This window comes from Macrobrachium nipponense, chromosome 6 (assembly GCF_015104395.2).
Source record: "Macrobrachium nipponense isolate FS-2020 chromosome 6, ASM1510439v2, whole genome shotgun sequence".
NCBI lineage: Eukaryota > Metazoa > Arthropoda > Malacostraca > Decapoda > Palaemonidae > Macrobrachium > Macrobrachium nipponense.
The window spans coordinates 115,047,733-115,063,064 of record NC_061108.1 but is presented as its reverse complement, the minus strand read 5'-3'; the positions used below and the strand labels follow the sequence as shown (position 1 = coordinate 115,063,064).

Here is a 15,332-nt window from a genome sequence, read left to right as displayed (position 1 = left end):
AGTTCTAATACGGTCGTGAACCGGGTCTCTACTGTACATACAGGCGGCCCTCGGTTAGCGGCAGGGGTTCCGTTCCTAGCCACTGACGCCAAGCGTTTTTCGACGCTGAGCGATTTTAAAGCCTACGGCCGCCGCACACCTTCTTTCGAAACTCTAGACCAGTCAAAGGCGCCGTAATCCCACAACGGCGCAATAAGTAAAATTATATTTATGCAGTATAGTACTTTAGAATTTACTGTACAGTACATGTGGGTGTCTAGAGTATGTAAAGATATAATAAAGTTTTTTATACAGTGCACAGGTAGCTGTAGTGTTCAGGTTACGATCATTAGTCTTACGATAGTTCGATTTTATGAGAGATCAAATTACAATGGCCTAACTTTATCCATCTTCTAGTTACATAAGTTCAATAACAGCAAAAGAGAATGATGAAAGTATGGTTTTAACGTTATACTCGTTGCTGTGAAACGTGTACAGCCACGAACAACGGAACGAGAAACGACTCCTTGTTTCTTTTTTTTTTTTTTTTTTTTTTTTTTTTTTTTTTTTTTTTTTTTTTTTTTTTTTTTTTTTTTTTTTTTTTTTTTTTTTTTTTTTTTTTTTTTTTTTTGCTAAGTACAACCGAACTGGATAACATCTGTTGGTGGCTTGTATTTCAATCATCGTACTACAGTGCAACATTACCGTATTTGTTATAAATGGCGTATGTATAGAATAGAACTGAGATATCTTAATGTAATAACTTATTCGCTATAGATCAGAGATCAATATAGATTAAAGATCAATCTGGAAATATACCGTTAAATTTAAACCTAGTTATAACTGAAGACGAGAAAAGGGGGAGGAAAACAAACTGTTCAAGGCTGCTAATGACTATTATCGTACATCGGCAACAATGATAAAATTGCAGTAAAACGTCTGCCATCACACACAACTGTAGATAAAATTGGGAAAAATAAAAATCATTTTAATCAAAAACTACTGTGCTTGAAAGAACACATTTTACTGTTGGTTTCACGCCGATATAAGATAAATAACGTAAAGTTCGTATTACGATGATATAAAGGATTATTGCGAACGGAATCATGTAATTTTTTACGCAATATACATGCCGCCAACGTAATCTGTTAACGAAAAAAATAGTAGTTCACATTCACGAGACATATTCAATAAATATTTCCACCTAAAAACACGCTGTAGGAAAAATAACTTTGTCTCATATAAGTCAAGTATATAGATATTCGTTTATGCTAACTAGAAGCAAGAGCATTCGCTCAGAATTGCGTTATGGTGAAACAAACTCGTATTCATCAGCTGATTTCAAACCACAACATTGGCCGCTCCGCGGAATACTGGCTTAAGTTTGCCGTAGTATTTTAAGATACAATAATATGAGAATACATACAATATTCTTGGATACAGTGAAATAATGTATAACTTTTTAAAGGATTTATGGAAAAGATGCATAATTAATAAAATAACAATGCATTTTTCGGAACTGGCGGACAAGAACGAACATGAAAAACCATCCCCTGACAACGTGGAGCGTAGTTACAAAGGCTGCCTTAATTTGTATCTTATTTCTGTACAAAAATGAAAATGAAAATACCTTTACGTAATATATTTTCATACACATTTTAAACATAAAGGCATAAACATTTGAAAAATCAACGCATTGATCGCTAAATTTGCACTTTTTTTTTTTTTTTTTTTTTTTTTTTTTTTTTTTTTTTTTTTTTTTTTTTTTTTTTTAAACGATATTTTCGGAAGAGCGGCAGACGGCGGCATACAAGAAACGAACTTGAAAAAAACATTGTAGTCGATAACTTGAAGGGAAGTTTCAAAAGCTGCTTTTTATCATATTCTGCACAGAAATAAAATACCCTATTCGTAATACCTTTTCATACACATTTTAAAACATAAAACCATAAACATTTATAAAATCGACACATCGATCGCTAATTTGCACTTTTTTTAAATCGATATTTTCGGAAGAGCGGCAGGTGGCGGCTTACAAGAAAGAACATGAAAAAACATCGTATTTGATAACGTGATGGGCAGTTTCAAAAGCTGCCTTTTTATCATAGAAATAAAAATGCCTTTCACTCAATACATTTTCATACACATTTTAAACAAAAGCATGAACATTTATGAATCGACACATCCATAGCTAAATTTTGCACTTTGTAACTCGTATTTTCGGCATAGAACAGCGTCAGAGGCATATACCACCCTAATACCACTACGTAATAACTCTCATAAATTTGTTAATATAACTTGCACCTTTATGGTCTGAACGGCATTCTACATATGTATGAAACTCGTTAGACAACGGCGCTAGCGGCGCTGTTAACTGAAATGTGTGCCGTAAAGATACCTTTAAAATGTCTTATTTTTTTAATTAATATTTTTGACGACCGCCGTAAAACCAACTCGCCGTTGAGTGATTGCGCCGTTAACCGCGGGCCGCCTGTATTTATATATAATTGTGTGCATATAGTACATATATGAAATCTATAGGGGGTGCTGTAGTTCCAGTGTATACCTTATATACTCATGTAAACATGCGATTTTGTTATCAGGAGATCCCAAAATTTTCATGTATCTCGTGTATCATGCAAGTTCATTTTTTTTCACCAAATTACAATAGGATAACCTCCTTTCCTCCATCTCTTTATCTACCCCATCTTCTAGTCAAGTTAAAAAAAATAAGAAAAGAATGCTGAAAGTATCATTCTCAATGTTATAATTGTTGTATAAACACATAGTACAACCATAAACTACCAAATGAAAAACAGCTGATTTGTTATGAACAACTGAATTGGATAGTAGCGGGTTTGCTTGCATTTCAACCATCGTATGATAGTGAAAAATGACCGTAGTTATGTTACAAATGACGTTAAATAGAATAGAACTGGAATATTTTATTTTACATATTCCTTATTCACTTTGGAGAAAGGATCAGCAAGGAAATATGTCGCTAAATTTAAGCTGCAAATTGAAGCTGAAGCTGAGAAAACTGTGTTCATCTCCTAATGACTATTATTGTGCATTGGCAGCATGGACAAAACTCCCACAAATTTTGGTATAGTACCATCAAACTCTACATAAAATTTAAGAGGAATCCATTTTAATCAAAACTAATGGGGATGAACAAACACACTGCCCTGTTTTCACTCCAATAAATGATAAATATGTATAGCTTTGTATTATTATGATGAAATAAAGTGAAGACAGTGGAATGCCATCTACTAAACAAAAAATCAGTTAAGTTTTATTCATAACAGTAAGTAATTCTAAAGTCATATTTCGACTTGAAAACACTTTGTGTAATGTAAGTAACCTTGTCCGATAGAAATATAGTATCTAGAGTTTCATTTACAGTAACTAGAAGCAAGAAAATCACTGATTTAAGTTCAATACAGCAAATTAACTTATCTCCAGCAAATTAACTTATCTCATAATCACCCTCAGCCAATTTCCAAAACAAAACATTGATTGCTATGTTTGTATTTTATAATACAAACAGTACAGCGGGGCCTCCCTTAGTCGCGGATCAGCAATCAAGGTACAAGTTAACCCTTAAACGTCGAATGGACGTATTAAACGTCGAGTCAAAATCTCCCCCGATTGCCGAATGGACGTACCTTACGTCGACTCAAAAAAGTTTTTTTTTTTAAATTCGCGAAAAAATACTTATAGGCCTACCAGCCGAAAACTTTTGAATCACGCGCCTTGGGGGATGCTGGGAGTTCACGGATCAAGGCGTTGTTTTGTTTACAATCGTTACGCAAGCGCGAATTTCTTTCTTATCGCACTATAAAGTATCAGTGACACATCTCAAAAATTATTTCGTCACTTTGAAATAATTTTTGCAACCGTTTTTAAATTATCCGTACATGAAGTATTATATATGAAAATGTGCGCAATTTCATTTAGAATACAACTAAAAAATACTCATGATTGTAACTTTTATCAGTTATGAAATATTTTTATATAAATAACGATAAGTGCCAAAATTTCAACCTTTGGTCAAATTTGACTCGACCGAAATGGTCGAAAAACGCAATTGTAAGCTAAAACTCTTATATTGTAGTAATATTCAACTATTTACCTTTAATTTTCTTTTGCAAACAAATTGGGAAAGTCTTCTAGCAACCAAATAATTTCTAGATTTCATGGTGAACTTTAATGAAAAAACTTTTCCTTACGTCCGGGCGGTAACTCTTCCGAAAAAAATCATACATGCGATTGTGGTAATGTTTGCACCATTTTAAAATTAGCCGTTTTACATAAAAGATTTATATATGGAAATGTGCGCAATTTCATGCACAATATAACTAAAAACAACCCATGGTTGTAGCTTTTATGAATTTGAAATATTTTCATATAAAAAATGATAAGTGACAAATTTTCAACCTTCGGTCAGTTTTGACTCTACCGAAATGGTCAAAAAACGCAATTGTAAGCTGAAACTCTTATATTTTAGTAATATTCAATCATTTACCTTCATTTTGTAACAAATTGGAAAGTCTCGTAGCACATATTTCGATTTAATGGTGAATTTATCGGAAAAAATAACATTTTCCTTACGTCTTTGCGGTAAATCTTCCGAAAAAATCATACGTGCGATTGTGGTAATGTTTGCACCAGTTTAAATTAGCCGTTACATAAAGTTTTATATATGAAAATGTGCGCAATTTCATGTAGAATACAACGAAAAATAATTGAAGGTTGTAGCTTTTCTCATTTTCGAAATATTTGCATATAAATCACGATAAATAGAAAAAAACCACGTTCGGTCAACTTTAACTCTACCAAAATGGTCAAAAAAACGCAATTGTAAGCTAAAACTCTTATATTTCAGTAATATTCAATCATTTACCTTCATTTTGTTTTGCAACAAATTGGAAGTCTCGTAGCACAATTATTTGCGATTTATGGTGAAATTTATGAAAAAAACTTTCCTTCCCTCAGCGCGCGGATTATCCGCCATAAATCTCCGAATTGCGTACATAGCATTCTCGGAAAATTTGCTCCGTTTCATATTTGGCATTTCATAGAGTTTTATGTATGAAAATGTGCGCAATTTCATGTAGAATAAAAGGAAAAATATTTGAAGGTTGTAGCTTTTCTAATTTCCGAAATAATTGCATATAAAAAAAAAATTTATAAAAATTTTTCGACATTTGGTCATTTTTAACTCGTCAGAAATGGTCGAAAACTGCAATTGTAAGCTAAAACTCTTACAGTATCGTAATATTCAATCATTTGTATTCATTTTGAAACAAATTGTAAGTCTCTAGAACAATATTTAGATTTACGGTGAATTTTTGAAAAAAACATTTTTTTACGTCCGCGCGTTACGAATTCGTACATCATTTTGTGATAATATTTTTCCGGTGTTGCTTTTATTGTTTTACAATGTATTATATATCAAAATGATTGCAATTTAGTGTACAATACAACGAAAAAAAAAGAAACTCGTTAGCTTTTACCGTTTTTTACACAGTGTGATTTTAATACAATTATGTATGAATTTTCTTTTTTTTCGGCTGGAGCCCTCCATATAATTGCATTATTTACATATGATAATGATATTATTTTTCATTTCTGATGATTGCATACTAAACTTCAGGCAATGACAAAAAAGGAGCCAAAAATGAACTCTTAATCATGAAAACTAAGCGCGCTGTGATTTTTTGAAAAAATTATTTTTTCCGCTTCCTCGCTCACTCAAAACCGGCTCCGGCATTCGGGGGAGTTTTTTATTTTTACCCCTTCAGCGTTTAAGGGCTAATCATGGGTTTTTCCTTGGACCACTTCTCAGTCTATATCACTGTGTGAATCGCAGCATCGCGGGCTTGTCTGTGGTAGGCTAAGCCTCATCCCGGGTCCGATAACCAGCAAATGCATGAACAAGTTCACATTATGATATCAACTGGTAGTTGAGTGGCCAGCAGAAATGTAAACATTGAGTTACATTGCTTCACAGCGACCTTTGCCATTCGTTAACCTTTTAGAAATGTTAATAGTAGCAGTGTAATTACAGTAGTAATAACATTTAGGAAAACATTAATTTTCAATTCGAACTTCATTGCTGTTTTGGTAGAACGTAATCGACTTCTCTGAACACTGCAGTCGTACAAACGATAATGTCATAGATTATCGTATTGTTGTTTGCAATCGCCGATGAAGCGTAAAGGTAATAAAACCATTTTTACCTTATATATTATTGTCATATATTCATTATAAAACACACATCTTGTATGTTATTGGCCTAGATTCATAATAAGCCTCTTTGAGGAATAATTTCTTTTCAAAAGACAAAAATACACTTTACAAGTTTACAGTATGCATTGATTGCTTTATTTTGATGGTTGATTATTACCCTTAACGTTAAAAGAGCGAAGCGGTAAAAAAAAAAAATGTCTCCCGTGTGCCGGAGGTGTTTCAGAGTGAGCGCGGAAGTGGAAAAAATATTTTTTTAAAAAAAAAATCACAGCGCGCTTAGTTTTGAAGATTAAGAGTTCATTTTTGGCTCCTTTTTTTTTTGTCATTGGCTGAAGTTTAGTATGCAACCATCAGAAATGAAAAAAAATTATCATTATCATATATAAATAATGCGATATATGATAGCGCAAAAACGAAATTTCATAATATAATTGTATTCAAAAATTGTGCTGTGCGCAAAAAACGGTTAAAGGTAATAAGTTATTTTTTCTTTTTTTTCGTTGTAATGTAAAACTAAATTGCGATCATTTTGGTATATAACACATTGTAAAACAATCAAAAGCAAACACAGAGAAAAACATATTATCTACAAAATAATGCGATATGAATTCGGTAACCCAGGCGGGATTGTAAACAAATAATTTTTTCAAATTTTTTTCAAAAACTTCACCATAAATCTAAATATTGTCCAATTTCTTTCAAAATGAAGACAAATGATTGAATATTACTATACTGTAAGAATATTAGCTTACAAATGCAGTTTTCGACCATATCTGACAGTTAAATTTGACCTACTGAATGTCAATATTTTTTTGTATATATTTTTTATATGCAATTATTTTGGAAATCAGAAAAGCTACAACCTTTGAATATTTTTCATTTTAGTCTACATGAAATTGCGCACATTTTCATATACAAAACTTTATGAAATGCCTAATATGAAACGGAGCAAATATTCCGAGAATGGGACGTACACATTTCGGAGATTTGTGGCGGATAATCCGCGCGCGGAGGGAAGGAAAGTTTTTTTTTTTTTTTAAATTCACCATAAATCTAAATATTGTGCTAGAGACTTCGAATTTGTTTCAAGATGAAGATAAATGACTGAATATTACTACACTGTAAGAGTTTTAGCTTACAATTGCGTTTTTCGACCATTTCGGTAGAGTCAAAGTTGACCGAACGTGGTTTTTTTTCTATTTATCGTTATTTATATGCAAATATTTCAAAAATGAGAAAAGCTACAACCTTCAATTATTTTTTGTTGTATTCTTCATGAAATTGCGCACATTGTCATATATAAAACTTTATGTAACGGCTAATTTAAAATGGTGTAAACATTACCACAATCGCACGTATGATTTTTTCGGAAGAGTTACCGCGCGGACGTAAAGAAAAAGTTATTTTTTTCATAAATTCACCATAAATTGAAATATTGTGCTAGAGACAATATTTCAATATTGCAAAATGAAGGTAAATGCTTGAATATTACTAGAATATAAGAGTTTTAGCTTACAATTGCGTTTTTCGACCATTTCGGTAGTCAAAGTTGACCGAAGGTTTTGAAATTTTGTGTCACTTATCATATTTTATATGTAATATTCAAATTGATTAAAAAAAAGCTACAACCATGGGTTTTTTTTGTTTTTAGTTGTATTGTGCATGAAATTGCGCACATTTTCATATATAAAACTTTATGTAACGGCTAATTTAAAATGGTGCAAATATTACCACAATCGCATGTATGATTTTTTTCGGAGAGTTACCGCTCGGACGTAAGGAAAAAGTTTTTTCATAAATTCACCGTAAATCGAAATATTGTGCTAGAGACTTCCTATTAGTTGCAAAATTAAGGTAAATGATTGAATATTACTAAAATATAAGAGTTTTTAGCGCTTACAATTTGCGTTTTCGGCCGGATTTCGGTAGAGGTCAAATTGACCGAAGGTTGAAATTGGCAAACTTTTAATATTTTCGGTTCATTTATAGCAAAATATCTCCCATTGATATGCTACATCATGATCATTTTTTGTTGTATCTACATAAAAAAAATGCACATTTTCCATGGTTGTATTCCTACTAAAAATGTGCAAATAAATTTTTCTTTATAATACTCCATCAAAATGATAAAAGCTACAATTCATGAGTATTTTTTTGTTGTATTCTACATAAAAATGTGCACATTTTCATATATAATACTCCATGTAGCGGCTAATTTAAAATGGTACAAAAATTATGTCAAAGTTCCGAAATAATTTCCGAGATGTGTCACAGATACTTTTTAGGGCGGCAAGAAAGAAATTCGCGTTTGCGCGCCTGAGTAACGATTGTAAACAAAACAACACCTTGATCCGTGAACTCCCAGCATCCCCCAAGGCGCGTGATTCAAGAGTTTTCGGCTGGTAGGCCTAAAAGTATTTTTACGTGAATTTTTAAAAAAATTTTGTATGTCGACGTAAAATACGTCCAGTCGGCATCCGAGAGACAAAAAATGTTGATGTAAAATACGTCCAGTCGGCGTTTAAGGGTTAATATTACAGTATGGTACTGTAATCAGTACAGTAAACATTTTTCATCATAAATGTATATTCATTCACGAAAAAAATACGTATGATCACCGTGACGTCACCAATCCTAGTCTCATTCATATATACTACTTTTACACAATGTGATAGTGGTTACACCATTCTACAAACTACCGATATATTTTACATAAGTTTCCTCTAAAGTCTATCATAAATCACTTTATTTACTTTATTTGTGGAACCCAAATACTATATCCCGGAAAATTAACGAAATTGTGAATTTTATCATAGAGCAAGATTCACTAATTACCGTGTTTTCATGTTCTTTTCATGACTAAATAAATTTTTAGGATAAAGTCATTTACAAATTTTCAAATACTTTGGATGTAAATAGCAAAATTTCTCTCTCTCTCTCTCTCTCTCTCTCTTCTATTCTCTCTCTCTCTCTCTCTCTCTCTTCCTCTCTCTTCTTCTCTCTCTCTTCTTCAGAAAAAAACTTTAATACTGATCTATTATTATCGTAATAAAAGAACAAGATGGTCCCTGACATTTGTAGGTACATGTGTTGCCATATTTCTATTCTTTCTGTGATTTACTAAACTGTGCTTCAATACAACTTTTATAGTTGACTTGATGATTATCACATGTTATAAAAGTATACAAGAGAATATCTTATCACTATCGATGTTTAATTTCTTGATCACCATAAAAATATTTAAAATACAAATTTCATTATGTTATTCTCGAGCTAAGGTAGTCAACAGTTACTCTCGTCCTAATCTGCTCTCTCTCTCTCTCTCTCTCTCTCTCTCTCTCTCTCTCTCTCTCTCTCTCTCTCTCTCTCTCTCTCTCTCTCTCTCTCTCTCTCAATGAAATATGAATTACTGTATCATAAACTATTATGTACAAAGTTAAAAATTATAATAATTCCATGAATAAATTAGTTTTTTTTAGCAACTAAGTTGTTTTCCAAAATAATTCTTTCGGTAATAAACGTCCATCAGCTGATTCTAAACGTAAACAAAAGACAAAAATAGATTTTTATTGCTGTATTTTGCTGTTTATACATTAATATTTTAGTTAGGTGCTGTAAGCATTACAGTAAATCATGTTTTTTATCATAAACTATGTTTAATTCACGAAATAGATATTACTATGTACTTTTAGTTTGGTGCAGCAGCCAAATCATGAAAATAGAAAGGAATTGTTAGCTAATATACTTTTGTTTGCTGATCTGAAGAAGGGGAAATTGAAGATAAGAATTCAAGATTTGTGACATTATAGATATATAACTTAACACACACACACAAACAAAGGAGGCATAAAGTAAGCAAGGGAGCCGTTTTGTTTATGTTACTGAAGTGGTTTTCGCTGCATTCTTTAAATTGTACCCATAAACGAGTTAATTATGTGGCATCCAAAAGCACTTGATTCTTTTAAATTTTGATATTCTCTTAGCTCTTCTCTCTTTCCTAGTAAAAAAAAGTGAGGCCCACGAGAGTACGTAATAGCACATGCGTATGTAGGCTTCTAGCTGTAATCCATAGGCTAGTAGGCTACGTATGTACAGTAGTATGTATACTCCATATATTTTTAAGGCTAATGTCGTAAAATAACTTTGAAACTGTCTTGAATTTAATTTAAGGTGATAGTTGAAGATATATTTGGTGTTTGAACTAAAGTAGGCAGTTATAAACATTGGAATAGTGGCATTGGGTGGGTTAATTATTAAAATAGGCAGTTTAAAGCAATTTTTGAAGGGGGGTACCAGGATAACACGGGTATTTACTTATCACGGGGGGTTCTGGGCCCTATCCCCCGCGATTATCGAGGCCCTAGTGTAATATGAAAATACATACAATATTATTGGATACAGTTGATGTCAATCATAAATTTTTAAAAGATGCATATTTGTTATGTTTGTGATACGATACTCCGTGAATATTACATATGGTAATTTTATATTGTGTATGATGTGACCCCTTTAAAATTAGCTTCAAAATTAGGTCTTCAAAAGTCATATGATACTTAAGTATATACAGTAAATAAAAAAAAAGTTATTGCATCTTTGTTCTCAGTAAATTTACAAAAATATTTTACCACAAATATGCTCATGATTTAATATCAATTTTATTTTTTATATGTTTTGATGTTGTGTGAGCTATAATTATAATTTTCCAAAATAAAATAAATTTGTTTAGAAAAATCATGTAGTAGACCCTTGACTCACGAACGCATTGACCCACGTACAACTCGATCCCCGACCAAAATTATAGGTAAAATTTCACCCTTGACCTACGAACTAACTTTGAGATACGAACAAAAAAAAATGCGGAAAATAAAAATTCTGTTTGGGTCATGAACTAATTTTGAGACATGAACATTTGAAAAATGCTGGAAATTTCTGGAAAATAACAATTCACTTTGTTTCACAAACTAATTTTTAGACACAAACATTTGAAAAAATGCGCGAAATCGCCCAGCACACGTGAGAGCGTTTGAGTTGCCATGGGAAACAGCCATCCTCCAGCCGCCCACGCACGGGCGTCACCCACGCATCGCTCTTTGTCTCATCTCATTGTGTACAAGACGTTCGTCAATTCGCTTAGCATTTTTTTGCACTGACTTGTGATTTTCTTCATAATGGGCCCTAAGAAAGTGAAGAGTGGTGGTGAAAGTAAGAAAGTGAAGAGTGATGGTGAGAAGAGGGTGCAGAGGAAGATAACCATTGAAATAAAGAAAGAAATTATAGAAAAGTTTGAAACGTGGTGTTCGCGTGACCGATATCGCAAGTGAGTACAAGATGGCCAAGTCGACAATTTCGACAATTTTGAAAAACAAGGATGCCATTAAAGAAGCAAATGTTGCGAAGGGAGTGACAGTACTAACCAAGATGAGATCGCAAACCCTCGAAGAGGCAGAAAATAATTTGAAGTGGGTACATGAGAAACAGATGGCAGGTGATAGTGTAAACGAGCCGATCATCTGCGAGAAAGCTCGGCAAGTGTATCAGAGTTGCTGAGGAAAACTCCTTCTACTAGTGCCCACGCCAGATGATTTTAAGGTAGTAAAGGGTGGTTTGATAACTCACAGAAAGCATGGTGAGGCTGCTAGCGCAGACAAGGCTGCTGCTGAGGCATTCGTGACTGAGTTTGCCGAGTTCGTGGAGGCCGAAGGATACGTCGCTCAACAGATTTTCAAATTGTGATGAAACGGGCCTCTTCTGGAAGAAGATGCCCAACAGGACATTTATCACCCAAGAAGAGAAGGCGCTCCCAGGCCACAAGCCAATGAAGGATAGGCTTACGCTTTGTTATGCTCAAACGCAGTGGCGACTTGAAACTAAAGCCGCTACTTGTCTACCATTCAAATAACCCGCGTGCCTTTAAGTAGCACAACGTAAATAAGGCCAGACTGCCTGTAATGTGGAGGGCAATACAAAAGCATGGGTGACACGGAACTTGTTTATGGAGTGGATTGATGAAGTGTTTGCGCCCGGACCGTGAGTCAGTACCTAACAGAGAACAAAGCTACCCCTGCGGTGCCTTCTGATCATGGATAATGCCCCGGCACACCCTTCGTACTTGGCTGACTGCAGTGAACATGACTTCATTCAGTTCAAGTTCCTTCCACCCCAACACGACCTCTGTTCTCCAGCCCATGGACCAACAAGTCATTAGCAATTTTAAGAAATTATATACGAAGGCGCTCTTCTCCAGATGCTTCCGTGTAACTGAAGAGACAAAATTAACCTTAAAAGAATTTTTGAAGAAGCACTTAATGTTTTTCACTGCATAACCCTCATTGATAACGCATGGACTGAAGTTACGTTACCGCACTTAAATTCTGCGTGGCGGAAACTTTGGCCCCAGTGCGTAACTGTCCGTGACTTTAAAGGCTACGAAGCAAAGATTTTCCAAGAAATTGTGTCCCTGAGCAACAGTATGGGTCTACAAGTCAACGACGAAGATGTTGAAGATTGGTCGCTGAACATTCAGAAGATTTTGACTGCGGACGAACTTGTTCAACTCCACAAAGAGCAGCAGAGCAAGCTTCGTGCGGGAGCAATCAACTGACGAAGAGGAGGCTGGGAGGAAGTTACAGATGTCAGCAGTGATGTGATAAAAGCCGCATTGGAAAAGTGGAATGATGTCCAGTGCTTCCTTGAATTGTATCATCCGGACAAAATTGTTTACGAACAGGATCGTGAATATGCTCAATGAAAATTTAATGAGCCATTTCAGAAAAGTTATGCAAGGAAGGAAAAGGCAACAGACATTGGATAAGTTTGTGATTAAACGTTCACCAAAACAACCTAGAAGAGTTGAATCTCCGGAACGAGATCTCCCCGACCTGGATGGGGGAGGGTCTCCTTCCGCACAATAACCTCCTCCCCACCCACCACCCTCCTCTTCTCTTGTCCGTCAAGCCAGAAGTCTCGCCAGTCATAGTAAGTGTTCACTTTACAAACGTTTTTATAGTGTTAGTTTACCATTTTAAATTATATTATTAGATATATTAAGGTTTTTTACACTGACTTTTACATTATCTGTGTAAAATAAGGCAAAATATACATAATATATATTGGTTCGTAGGGGTCGAGAACCAATTAATATTATTCCCATTAAACCTTATGGGGAAATTAGCTCCGAGTCACGAACAATTTGGAACACGACCAAGGTCTAGGAGCGGATTGTGTTCGTGAGTCAAGGGTCTACTGTATATAACTTTGTAAAATTTACAATTGTCTTGTTTTTAAAAGAACCCCCACAAGGGGTTGTAAATAGTAATTTTCAACTGCTTGTGGAGGGTAGAGAAAATTTTTTAGAATTTTTTTTCTTACAACATGTGCATTTGCATATCTTCCTCTTTCCACTGAGATGGTTTCCTCTTAAGTTGGCTGACCTCAATGTTTTGCCAGCCTGGGGGTTGGGCTGCATATTGATTTATTATCCTGTCCATTAAGGGTTAATTGTTGACTTTTCAGTGCCTCATTTGGATACCATTACCTTTCCAAGAAGATGTAAGATCTTACTCATTCCCATCTCTTTGCAAAACAACAGAAAAATTAACAGAAAGTGAAAAACAAGCAATGGATAATCTCATAACTGCTATGGATCTCACAGTAGTGAAGTAAGTTGGATACATATTTAGATTAGTGAACTTTGGGATATATATATTTGGTAAGATCTTGGTTTTAATCTGAAATCTGGATTGAAATTAATTCATGAAAATCCACTGTTTACATTGTAAAAGAAATTTCAATATTCTGAACATAATTATTTCTTATTTAATTAATTATTCATGTATTTTTCAGTGAAGATGATGGAGATGGAAGTAGGGAAGAGTTGTTGGAGCCATCAGAGTGTTAAACCCCACAGCTTCAGCATTACTGTAATGCTTTAAACTCACAGAGCTATTTATGAAGATGGGCCTATTCCAGCACCTGTGGATCATGTCATTGTAAGTATTAGTTTATTCATAAGTGAGGAAGGTCCCATATCTAGCTTTTCTGATATAATATAAAAATAATGATTACTGCTATTCTTGAGCTTCCTTGTGGTATGGTTTTGGATGGCACTGCTCCAGCGGAATCATTACAAGCTGAATATAATGAACCCCTATCTTCATGCATGGGGACCCTGTAACTATGCAAATTACAACAAAGATTCAAGCAAGCAATATGCTACCAAGAGCTTCTTTTTCCCCAAATTAAAAATAATTGGGTCATTGAGTGGTCTGAGTTGAAAAAAAAATGTTCCACCATTGCAGGAAAGGCTACCACTGTAAATATTGAAATAAAAGTATGCACCTATATGTACTACTACTATTTCTCGAATATTGCTAGAGCATATGAACATCATAAACACCTCACCATTAAATATATACTTGTAAAAGTTAACATCTTGTCATTTATGCTGATGGCTCTAAATCTACATCAAGAGAAGGATTTGCTGCTGGGTTTTATGAAAGAAAAATGCTTTTGCAATAAAACATTGTTATACATTAGTCAGTATTATTTTATTTTTTTACCATGAAATGTGAGCCTTATTCATTTACAAAGTGTATAAGAAACACGTTTAATTTTATATAATTTTACCAAAACTTACTTTATATTTTGAAGTGAAACCGATTGCGTTGTGGACATCATAGGAAGTGATGTCATAGGCTGCAAGATGGTGGCTGTGAGAGGGTGAAAAATGTAAACGAAACAAAGTGACCCTGGTAGGCCTTTTGGTGTGTGTGTCATTAGGTAGAGAGCTCTCTATGTTAGGTCGCCGTTTGTGGGTTGTAAGCCAGGTTGTGTTGTTTTTATGGTCTTAAGCTTGATTATAATGGAACAGGAATATGAACAGGTGGGTAGATTGCATGCTTGTAGCATGTTGGAATGGTTAAGCATGGTTGCTTAAAAATGGACGGATCCAACGGTAAACTTCGTGAGATGAAATGGAGAAGGGATTGCCCAAAATTTAGCAGAATACAGGGCAAGTATAAAGGTTGATTATTGGGTTGTGGTTTGTGGAGAAGTGAAATATCCGTGGATAGGGATAAGAATGAGCTTAAAAGGAAAAG

The 15,332-nt window shown here is 34.2% G+C and overlaps 1 protein-coding gene across 1 annotated transcript in view; it reads left to right on the top strand.

Annotated features, from left to right (window-relative positions):
- The window catches only part of LOC135216611 (X-ray repair cross-complementing protein 5-like), a 187,351-nt gene that overhangs the window by 109,723 nt on the left and 62,296 nt on the right, over positions 1–15,332 (top strand). The window contains 3 exon segments of the mRNA XM_064251991.1: positions 13,747–13,892; positions 14,077–14,164; positions 14,166–14,222. Of these exon segments, the coding sequence (XP_064108061.1) occupies positions 13,747–13,892; positions 14,077–14,164; positions 14,166–14,222 (291 nt within the window).